This window comes from Columba livia, chromosome 4 (assembly GCF_036013475.1).
Source record: "Columba livia isolate bColLiv1 breed racing homer chromosome 4, bColLiv1.pat.W.v2, whole genome shotgun sequence".
In the NCBI taxonomy this organism is placed as follows: Eukaryota; Metazoa; Chordata; class Aves; order Columbiformes; family Columbidae; genus Columba; species Columba livia.
In genome coordinates this window covers 41,324,361-41,336,638 of record NC_088605.1, presented here as the reverse complement: position 1 = coordinate 41,336,638, position 12,278 = coordinate 41,324,361, and the positions used below count along the sequence as shown (strand labels likewise).

General features: G+C 34.9%; 1 protein-coding gene across 3 annotated transcripts in view; it reads right to left on the bottom strand.

Moving 5' to 3' along the window:
• Window positions 1–12,278, bottom strand: part of SPOCK3 (SPARC (osteonectin), cwcv and kazal like domains proteoglycan 3) — a 194,046-nt gene that overhangs the window by 16,086 nt on the left and 165,682 nt on the right. For all 3 annotated transcript variants that reach the window (XM_065061384.1, XM_065061382.1, XM_065061383.1), the window contains exon 7: window positions 6,069–6,188. In XM_065061384.1, coding sequence (XP_064917456.1) covers window positions 6,069–6,188 — 120 coding nt within the window. The remainder of the gene's footprint in view (window positions 1–6,068; window positions 6,189–12,278) is intronic.

The window sequence follows — 12,278 nt, the reverse complement described above, 5'->3', positions numbered from 1 at the left end:
GACAGCATTAGGCATAACATCCTCTGTCACCTGTCTAAAGTTGTAATATATTACTGCTCACCCTGTTTTCACAGATAGGAGTAGAGCCTGGGTTAGGGCAAGATTTGGGGAAAGTACCAAAGGTCTTATGACAAGCCTAGGATAAATGACTCGTTTTACAACAGAAGGTACAAGGGGAAAAATAAAAAAGCACATCTGAAATGCCTATTAAACACCTGTGAAAGTTTGCATCCAGAAGTCTCTCCCTTTCCACAGTTTTTTTTAGAGAATTTTATAGGGAGGTGGGGAAGGAAAAAAAAAATCAAGATGAATCCTATTGCTGAAGGCTACCAGTTTGCTAATAGATTGATAAGTTCAGATGAAATGCATTCTGTGGGACAGCAGACTGACCATTTTATTGATAGGAGTGACTGTTAGGGAAAAGTAGAAGATACCTGAGGAGAGAGAAATAAAAGAAAATACTACACTGAACATATATATATGTTTCATAGTGTATAAGGATAATTCTGTACCAAAGATAGAGTCAAAACAAACTTAACTCAGCAATACTGATTTAGTTAATTCAAGGTCTCAATTTTAGGTAAAGATGGATTTAAAATTCTTGCTCAGAATTACTTCTAGGCTGGATTTCTTCTTCCACACTCTTGCCTTAAGGATGCCTGGGTTACGTTAACCTGACACATGCAGAAAGTCATTAGAAGAATCTCTTCTTTTTTTTTTTTTTTGCAAACTAGAACTTTGGTTCAGGTTGCCAGCTTGTACAACTTTGCAGTATAGCTTGTGGGACATTTTTTGAGATAATCTCAGGAAGTAGCCAAATTCTCAGGCATGCAGAATTTTCAAGAAATCAAACCTGACGGTTAAAACTGCAACTATATTTATCACTTATAACTATACAAAATCTGTACAGGAGAGCACTGATAAGAGTAATCAAAAACTTAGTGTTCTGCTTACGAGTTCTGCCATCAGGGTTTTCAAATATGCTTCAGCAACGAAGATGAGGGAAAATTAATTTATCTCTGCATAATGTCAGCTGCATCTCTTCATTGACAAGGAACTTAAGATAGTCAGAATTAAGTAAAAACCTCCAAGCAAAGATCTGAAATTGTTAATTTTATTTACAGTTCCCTATATGAAATTGGTCTTTTTCCGTTGTGAGTCTGTAAGGGTATTCGTCAATTTCAGTGTAATAATATCTCACCATGCTAGTTCTAGACAAGCCAATTATAAGTAATTTTCTTTCAGACTTGTATTTTTCTGTTATTTTCAAATTATTAGTGTATTAGATGCCAAATAATCATATTATTGCCAAGCCATGAGAAGATTCTCTATTACCTTTGGCCTCTGGTCTTCCAACATGACGAGACACACAAGTATTCTTCAGAAATAGACTGTCTGTTAGCAGAAATATTTGTGGGACTATGGTATTTTTGTGCTTTGCATTTGATGCATTACTTCCCTAGAGTTTTATCATACAAAATTAATACAGAAATAAAATAAATATTTTAAAAGAAGATATGTAAAATCTCACTCAGTTTTTCAACTCCTTACTTCCCTATCCACAAGGGAATAATAATGGGGGTGTTATTGTCATATGGGGGCAAAGTACCCTTTTCCTCTTAGTGTCATCTATTTAGACCATAAATGGCCTGAGGACAAGTTTTAAGTGTTTATAGAGCATTTTTAGTAATGACACTTCTAGATACACACACTATGTGAATGTATCTGGACACAAAAAGGATTTTGGAAATAAAACCCTACTAATTACTTGAAATAGTTTAGTCTGCGTTACTAATAAAATTCAGCTTTGGGAAAAAGAAGTTTCAGTTAGACAACATTACATAACTCTTGTAAAAGCACAACAATGTAGGCACCTTAAATTTTTAACTTGGTATCAACGTAACGATGGCTTTAGCAGAACAACTTGAACATTATTGTTTGTTTAGAAATAATATTAATGATTGCAAGGAGCAATGTGGACTAATTAATAGCCAGAACAATTCTGAAATGCACCAGTAAGGCACCATAAACTTGAACCACATCTACCTTGGTCAGAAGGACTGTGTCCAAGCCTTTTAATAAATCCTGTCCCAAGTGCCACCAGAGACAGAAATATGAAAAATCCTAAATGCAAACAGACAACCAGAAAGGATGTCACAAATTGCTTTTTTAAATGCAGAATGGTTTTTGAGTGAGGAAGGAACTCTGTGACAAGAATAAAGGACAGCCTGGGGGAAAGGGTGCCAAAACAGATCTTTAACTCCCCAAGAGTAATGAACAACTCCAAGGATCTACTAGAATAATTAGGACTCTGAAAAGAGAGGTTGCATTCAGGTGGCTTTTTGTCAAAGCTGTTGTTCTGTACAGATCACTAAGTCTCATGTGCTAAGTATAAGGTCACTATACATGATTAAAAAGTTCTTTGCAAGATTTATTTCTAGATGTAGCTGTCATACATCCCAAAATAGGGGCTGGACTCCCAGTATACTTAAAAATTACTATGCCTGATGCCTTGGACCTATTATGACTTTGGAAACCACCTTTGAGGGATGGAATTTATTAGGGATACTACTCAAAAGCTTAGCTCTCAGTTTTAAGAATTTCTTAATGGTATTATAAAGGACATTAGCATGTTGAATGGTTATAATTATTTTTGTTTCTTTGTGTGTTTACAGGGACATAGTGACCTAATATTTTCTTCTAAACCACAGACATATTAATTTCTCATAAGATGCAGTACCTTGTTGCCTCAAAATGAGAAATTTTGAAGTTCAAAAAATCATATAGCTGCATTAAACTGTTTTTAAATAAGTTTTGCATCCCCTAATCCACAAATGAAAGAAAACTACTACTGATCATATACTCATTGAATCACTTTCTACCTATAGATGGACTGCCTTTCTGCAGTAGGCTGTCAAATTAATTCAATCAAGTAAATATTGGCTATTTATAAATTCAAGTAAGTACTGTGCAAATAGGATCTTTTATATTTGAAAGTGATTTTTTTTTTTTTTTTTAGAATTAGATATATGCAATTTGAATAAATGACCACAGTACTAAACCTCTAGACTCTAAACAGTTACTCTTATGTTTTTGTGAAACACTGTTTTGTCGAAAAGCTCTTTTTTAAAGAGAAAAAGAAAAAAAGGTAGGACAAACGATGCCTCACATGCAACCTCCTTCTCCCATTTGATTTGCTTTGTTTGAGTTAGAGGAAAATAAACATGCCAAAGCCTATAATCAAACTTCCATGTATAGAACCTAGCATTCCTATAACAAACAGCAAAATTCGCAACATTCTTCTGATGAAAGTAGCTCTATTTCAAGGTTGATGAGATGTATCTCTTTGAAAGAGAAAATCTAATCAATTAACATTTTGTACAACATTCTAGCTGTTTAGGATTAATTTCTGGTACCATTTTACAATTTTAAGTCAAACATTTCTATCAGCACCATGTTCACAGGGAATTTAAAGTCAGTAGTAGAATGAAAACAAATTTTTCCACACAGTTTATATTTCCTTACCTTTTGATAAAAAGAGCCTTGGAAAGACTATTCTTAGCCACCCAAATCAACTCTTTATTCTATCTCTCAAAAAAAAGGTAGGGTAGGATTCAGTCTAACTTGTGCCTAAAATTTCAGATGCCTCCTAAAGTACGCAAATTCTTTATACCATCAAAGGAGAGAACTTCATGACTTTGAAGGCTTCCAAAAGGAAATTCTGAAAACTGGGCCAGAAACACATTTTTTTTCCCTTCAGTTGGAACAATTACATTTGTAAAGATCTTCATCTGAAGGCATTTAAAGACAAATACGTCTCTCTACCTGCCTTAGAAAGATTCCTTTACTGGCTCAGGTTGGGTGGGAAAGATCCCACAGACCCCAAGTCTTTGGAGAAAGCTAATCAGAATGGGAAAACAATGTTTTCTTCAAGAGAGCTCCTCATGGTCACAGGCCTCACAGATCAAAATGCTTCATGCAATTGAACAGCATGTTCTAAAAATACGTATCTCACAACTGCTTTGGTCTACATAATCTAAACAGATGGTTATTGTCTTCTGCACTGTAGATAAAGCGCCAAAACATGAACATTTAGGAGGTACTAGATGTAAAATCAGCATTAGGTAGATACCACTCAATCTGTCAGGTGTTGTTAATGTTATAGTAAGCAACTATTGAAGTCTGAAAACAAACAAACCAGTTTGGATCACATAACATATTTCCAGGTGCAAAAATTGACAAGGTCCAAAAATCCGCAAGAGACTTGCATTTTACTCACACATATTAAAAGCATAGATCTTAAGTCCAAATGCAGTTTTTGACAGCTATTCTAAAATAAAAACTTGCAAACAAGCAAGCGATAAAGTGAATGTGAATATAATATATCCATGTACCCATCATGATGCAAATATCTGTTTCAACTATAGACACTAGGACTTACGAATACTACCTGTGTGCCTATGGAAAAAGAGTCAAGGAAAATGTCTAAGAGAAAATAATCTTGCACTCTTAAGAAATTTGTGCTTGCACTACATTTCAATGTATTAAAAGTACTAATTATGAACTTTACATTCCTGTATTACAAAGAACTCAATTACTTGAGACACTTTTTATTTTTGTATGCTATAGTACCTAATAGCCATACAATTACTGCTTTTATTGCTGCTCAGTTTTCTTTTTGAACTTCTACTGAGTTCTCAGGCTTCTAAACAGCTGTGCTGCATTTTAGACCTCACCTATTTGTTAACCTCAATGAAGTGAGTATTCAGGAAAAAAGAGGACCCTGTGCAAAGTTCCGCTGACCTTTAACTGACCGATGTACTAACACTAGCTGTATTATTAGGTATGTTTTATTTATTACTATACAATAAAAGCTTAATTATGAGCTTCAAACTTTGCATTTCTCTTGTTTTCATCACTAGATGAGAAGTAGGTCACTTGCCAGATATGGGCACTAATGTGAATGTAAATTGCACATATATGTTTTTAATATTTTTTTTCCAATAGCAATAAAAAGTGACATAACTGTATTACCACCTTACCTCAGAAACATTCTTCTCAGTATTCCCAGACAACACAGAGTTATTTATATTTCCTTAGCATGTGACATTTCTAATTAAATGAAATTCACAGATTTCTTGAAAAAAGAACAAGTAATGCTACAAATAGTGATCAAACAAAAGCTTAACAAAAATACCAAATACTTAAAGTTAATAACTAAAGAATTAAGGTAAGCAGCCAGTGGTAGCCAAGCTCTGTAAAACACTCTAGAGGAATTCATAGTTTGCTCTTCATATTAATGAAAGGTAGAGTTTTATGGCTTATGAAATCTAATTTGACTCTCCTTCACAGTAGAACATCACTCTTGAAACTATTATTGCACGCTTCAATTGCTATTTTAAATAAGCCCTTTGATAATTACATCTAAAAACTTTACTACTTTCCACAACAAAAAGCCTATTTAAATATTTGAGAGGGTTAAATAAAATTATGCCCCCTACTGTTTCCACTTCCTTAGTACTCCCAAGTCTTTTTCAATTTGAAGTACATCCTTGAAGATTACTTTTTACTTACAAGCATCTTTCCCATGTGTTTTTCTGTGCCAGTACCTATAGTGGCATCAACTAGCAATGATGGGTCACACATAATTATAGCTCCTGTTTATTATTTGTTAGAGCTAGTCATTCAGCAACTTACTTTTCTCTTTAGAAAAGTTGCTCAAAATCCCTATTTGTTTCTTCTGTTTCACCTCCTTAAACAGCAGCTAATTACCAAGCGGTATCAAATAAACAATTTGATAGCATTCAGAAATGAAAGCATTGTGAATGGTAGTGCCATACATTCTTATAAGAAAGAGTCCAGCCAAATAATGTTGAAAGATTAAAGTTAACATCTTCTGTCAGTACAAAGCCACAAATAAGAAATTAACTTCAGAAAGGCACTAAGTTGTGGTTTTTGTACACGTCTATTTAAAGTACATGAGAATAAGGCAAGTCTTAGCAATGGAAATACTAAAGCACAGAAAAGTTTAAAGAGAACATCAAATAGGACAAGTAGAAATCTCTTACTGGTTCTTTCAGGCCTTTGAACAATCCTGGTCTTCTTATTCTGAATTCCACTTTCATGAAGTGCCTTAAACCAGTCTCTCAATCTGTTTGCAACCTCCCTGAATTCCAGGTCACTGCACACTGGAAAAACAAAATGTAGAACCATTTAATGCTTTTCTCCTGGGTGCTAAATGGAACTTTTCAAACTTTACCAAAAAAAGGTAAAACACATAAAATAATACAAACATATATGTTCCAAAGCTTTCTTTAATCCATAAAGTTGTTTCATTACTTAGATATGCCTTTGAAACCCAATTAAATTCCTCAGAAATAAATACCTGATGTATAAAGCAATTATAAAATGATACATATATAGAAATTAAAAACATGCTTTGCAAACTACTGCAAATGACTGTAAGCAGTTCTAGCACATATAATATTTTCCCATCTTACTGTAGATGAAGCTGTATGGCAGAAACGTGTATGACAGTCTTCCGGAGTTTCATTTCTATGTTTGTTAAGGTAATAGCAATGAAAGCCCTACCAGAACAGGTCAGAGATGTGATTTAGGCAGATAATGCAGGAACACCTAACTTGCTTTCCTATGCTGAAGCATGAAAAGAGGAAATAGGGTTGACAGAGAAAGTGCTTCAAGAGAGTCCTGAAAGCTTTTTTTATTTAATGTAGTTTTATAAGCCAACATTCATGATGACCTAACTGCAAAGAGGCAACCATACAGCCACTTGGTGATGGAAAGGATGGGTCCTCTGACCAGCAACAGCAAAGGCAGAAAAAGCACGCAAGCCCAAAGAGAGCACCCGTAGCACCAAGAGCAGCAGATTAGTAACACACTGGCTGAAGTGTTGTACAGTAGTTAGTACTGAAGTAGATAACAAAGGTGTGCAGTGAGGAGCCTATTCACCTTCATTATTAGGCTGCTAGGGAAGACAAAGAAAAGGTGTGCTTGGAGCAAGCAGATATCCCTTTCAGAGTTCTGTTTTCCTATTTCATGTGTTTGAGAGAAGCTGGGAGGAAAAATAATAGGGTCTGGAAGAAGACAAAAGCAGGTAAGGCACTGGATGTATGCTTCCACACATAACAAAATACCTTCTACTGCTCTTGTCAACAGTTATCACTTCCAAATCAGGATTGTTTTCCAGATCTACCAGTAACCGACAGTCTGAAGAGCTCATACCTAAGTTAGTAGAGCTTCACAGTGATGCTCTTGAAAATAAATCTCTAGTTCAGCTTACTCTTCTTTTATTATATAGCAATCCATAGTATTTGGTGACACAGCTTTCAGCATACTTTATAAAATTGAACAACACTCTGAAACACCTATTTGTATTTTAGATTAAGACTGAAACATGTCATTAGGTCAACAGTTGTCAATGCATGTACAATAGCAGGCATCTAAGTACCTGTTTATTCATTCTTTTCTGAAGTCTCTCTTAAGAATTTGATTCTCTCCATGAAAGACTTAGGTGCAATCTAGACATACTTTTGCATATACTATGAACTGACATTTTTATAAAACTTGTATTGTTCTTTATGATATATGGGCATGTATGCTCAAAAATGTCATATTATAACAACTAGACGAAAATGGTCTCCTGAGCCAAGATAACAGATCATAATCCAAACTTGTAGGATTTCTACATTTGCTACAATGATACCTTCCTTTACCAATCCTTGGACTAGCTAAAAGGTCTTCATAAAGAATCAGATATTAACTTGGGACACCATGCTTCTCTTTAACTTACCCTCTTGTTACAGGTGAAACAGAATAATATTGTTTCCTTCTCTAACTACCCTTCCTTGGTTTAAGAGAAAGACTTTTAGAATTAAATCAAAGGGTATGTAGCACAGCACAATCATTAGGGGTACATGAACTGACACATAACCACTTCGATTTATCTAGCCTGTACAATACAGTGTAATACCACCACAGGTCCCAGAAATAACATAGCTATATAAATGCGGTGTACTGACTGGGCTATTTTCATCTACTTCTAACTTGTCTATACGCAGTGCTACTCTGATTAATCTCTGATGCTGAGGTGACCTACTCAGAGCCAGCATATAAGCTCATTCACAGGCACAACACATACATATATCCATACAGTAACATATTTGTGTGTATACATATATATAAAAGGAAGAATATGAGGAAGTCCCATCTACAAGTGAAAGCTTAGCTTGAATAACATTAACAGAAAGATGCACATGGTAGCTGCATGATGGAGAGAATGTATTAATTCCTCCTTTCTGTAGAAGCAGACAAACAGTCACACTGAAGCTAATAATCTCCTAAGCTCATTGAGGTATAAAAACAAGCATTAAGAAAAAAAGATAGCGTCTCTTTGGCTATTAGGTATAAGAATAAAATGTTTCAGCATCTGGTACTAGCTACTGTCACACAAAATACAACCTAAAATGACATTTTCTGTGCTCCTGTGAACTGTATCCCTTTCAAAATGGAAAGTACATGTGGCACATTTTGGGCATTAAAAACATTTTATACCAGATCTTGCAAAAAATATAATACAAATTTTTTAAAAAAATCTCTTTTCAGGAAGAATATATTTTTCATGATGAAAGACAAAAATTGGGGGAAAGTAAATCTAGAGGAAGTAGCACAAGGACTTTTGGGAGGTGGTGATGGGCCTGTCAGCTTTAATGTTAAGCAAGGTGAAATGACATGATAAACTCTAATTTCCTTTTCTCTCCCTCCCTAAAATCTGTGCTTTCTGCTTATCATGCTGATTTCCTGTGCTTCCTGCCCTGGAAAAGCAAGATGCCAGTGGCTGGATAACATGCTGCCACTGTAAGAGTAGGTGGGGGTCAGGATGCATTATAGCTGCTTTCTGTTCTCACTCCCATCCCTGCCTCAGGTACACATCGATTAGTGTTTCAGGAAAGTAGCTGTCACTGGCACTACTTCTGGCTGTCACTGGCACTACTTCTGGTTCAGTTCCTTATCCTTTCCATGGGAGTAGCAGAGACATCTCCAGACAAACTGTAAGATGGGCGACTGGGGCTGGGATCCTGTTCCCACTGCAGCCTGCCACCCCAACCTCTTCTTTCACCAGTGGCTGGAACTGGGCTTGCACAGTAGAAGCCTGATCACAGCCCAGTGGTATTACAATGTGCATCAACCTGGGAAAGGATTATTTACTCTATAAAACATCTTTGAATTTTGGTGAACTAGACAGCAGGTCTGAAATAATTTGAAAATTATTTGGAAATTAAAATATTCTCTGCTTAAACATTAAAAAGTAGGAAGCATCCAACTTTCAAAGTACAAAAGAAAGAAAAGACAATAAAATAAAATATATAAAGTTCAGATTACTTAACAGTCGATTCAACATCAAAAGAATACATGGGTAAATATGTTACTGTTTTCTTTAAGAAATATCAAGCAGAGTTGATCAAAAGTTAGAGAATCCTACCTCCATTTTTTAATAGTTTTTTTAGTTAATAAATTCATTTATGAAAAAATACATACTTAGAAGATAGGCAGAAACGACTTCATTGAGTATAAGTCACTACAGACTGGCAATTTTTTAGTAACAAGAGATACTTCTACCCATACAAAATATGAGTAGAGACTAATTGCTCACACATTCAGTGCAGCAAAAAAAGAATGCTGCATATATACAAGTAATGCTAAAAAGTACCTTGATTTTTGCCACATATATAAGTGCCCATTAACATATATGATTAAAATTGCAGGAAAATAGTAGAATTTGTAGGTCATTCAAGGAATAAAAAATGGTGGTGCTTAAATATTAGCTTTATTTGTTATCAGCTTTTTGAGCATTTCTATATCAAATCTGTATACAGATTCCATATTACTTCTTGTTATAATATTATATTACTATTGGACTTTCCTTTTTATTTCATAAGAAAGTCATATTTCTATAATGTAGCCAAATGACTACGGCAATATTTGTACATTCTGAGTAAACTAAGGGCCTTACACTAGAGAAAAAATCCCATCTAATGTTCCATGAGTCAGCCATGCATACACAAACTGAAGATTCTTATCACACAGGTAATTAAAAAAAGTATAAAATACTGTAACATCTTCCAAATTAAAGTTGTGATTTTGAATGTCAAAGAACTTCACCTATATAAAAGTTTTTTCTAAAAGCACTTATCACACTTCAGATTTTTGTTCCTGTTTTGATATGTAAAAACGAAAGAAGTAGAAAATAACCTTTAAAATAGTAAAATAATTTAATTCCCACTCACACAGAAACTTATCCATAACTTGTGTTCAATTTTCCACAACATTCAGATGAACACAGAACAGATGTAAAAGACTTCAGTCTAAGTAGTAGCTTTCAGAAAGTCATAAGCAGCAGAGAACAACATTCAGACATTACCACAGTTACAAACACAATATTTTCAGAGGAGCTGGGCTGTACAATGCAACCCTGAGTTATGCTTAAGTAAAATCTTTAAGGTACAAAACAACAACAACAAATCAGCTATATTTACTGTAAACATCCACATTTGGCTTTGTTTCTCATCTGTACCTGCCTCAGCACTCCATATTAATTCACATGGATTTACGTGAGTAAACCTTGTATTCTGCAACAGAGAGGAAGAGCCTAACACTCTGTTCACTAGAACACTATTTGCTAATGAAATGTGCTTGCTCAGGGCTACGCTACATGGTGAAAAATTATATTAATTAATGGGCTGATGAATACAAGAACATGTATAGGGACTTTTTTGTCTCTGTGATCAACTTCTAAAGACATATGCTGCTGAAATTATTGTACACGCTGGTCTGTACTGATCTGAACTAGGTCAAGATGAGGTAATTCAGATCTACTCAGACTATTATTTCACCTGATAGACTGGGAGATGAATCTTTAATGGTGAAAGTCAGACAGTAAAGGTTGTAGAAGGTTAGACAGTAATCAAAAAATGCATATTAAATCACATGAATCCACTCAGGAACCTGCCAAGAAGTACTTCTGTTTTTGTCTAATGCCAATGCAAGGCACTCCTGCTATTACAATCAATTATAGTAGCCATTAAGAGAATTAGTGTGGGGTAAAATGAAGTCACTAGCTCAAAGGTTACTGGAGTCTCCTGTCATTTCAAGTAATAAAAACTGTCTCTTAAAACCAACACATACAGCTATGCAAAAAAGTGAAGGGATCCGAACACTTACAGGCACCCTATCCAGAAATATCTTTATAATAAATATTATTTAAATGTTAGGTGGAACCAACTGTTCAATTTGTTTTCACATAGAGTAAATGTTACAATTTGTGTTGGCATTTGAATATAATTTACTGATTGGAAGTAGAATATTTGAAAATGCTAATCAGTATGTGTTCTTTCAGTGCCCTTCAATTCAAGCTAATTGGTGAAGACGTAAAAATAGTTCTCCTGAAAGCTATAAAGACATGCACAACATATTTTGGGACTAGCATAGCAGATTGAATTCCATAACATATTTAAAACAGCCTCAGCTTTCTGACATAACAGAAAACAGGTTATTTTAAGAGTGTATACTTTCTATACAAACACACAGAAACATATATATATATATATATATATATATATATATATGTGTATAATTATCTGTAGTACAACAAGTGTAAATCATCACCATATTGACACGATACCCCAACTGAAACACTGAAGCATTAAGGAGAAGCTTTTGTTAAGTGAAGGGTCAAGAAGCAATTCTGGAAAAAAAGGCAATACACACACCCTGTACTACGTAGTAGAGTCATTCACAATAATTTATGGGACTACAAGGCTGTAGATAGAACCTGTGTCTGTCTACTTCGGGAAGAGGTATTTTCACCTACTTTTTCAGCAGCAGACCTCAGGTCAGTATTCAATTCTAAGAGCAGAAGACCTGACAGTTGCGAAGGAAGCGATATAAACCAAAGAAATTATTAGCACACTGTGTAACAGTAACTTAAGTGTAGAACTCATCCATTGATCTCTGTTATTTTGTGTCCCACAGCCAGAATATTCCTAAAGTCTTTATATAACATAACATGACAGTTCCATTCCCGAATGCACCAATGGCCAATTATCCTGAAAACTAGGATTTACTGATGATATGGGCAGTGGGATTAAATTGTAGAATATTAAGGCTTTGTTTCAGAGAGACATATGAAGTACCTTGCCCCACCAAAAGGCACACTTCCAAGACTCCACTATCGCATCATGTGGATGTGCTGGCCACATGAC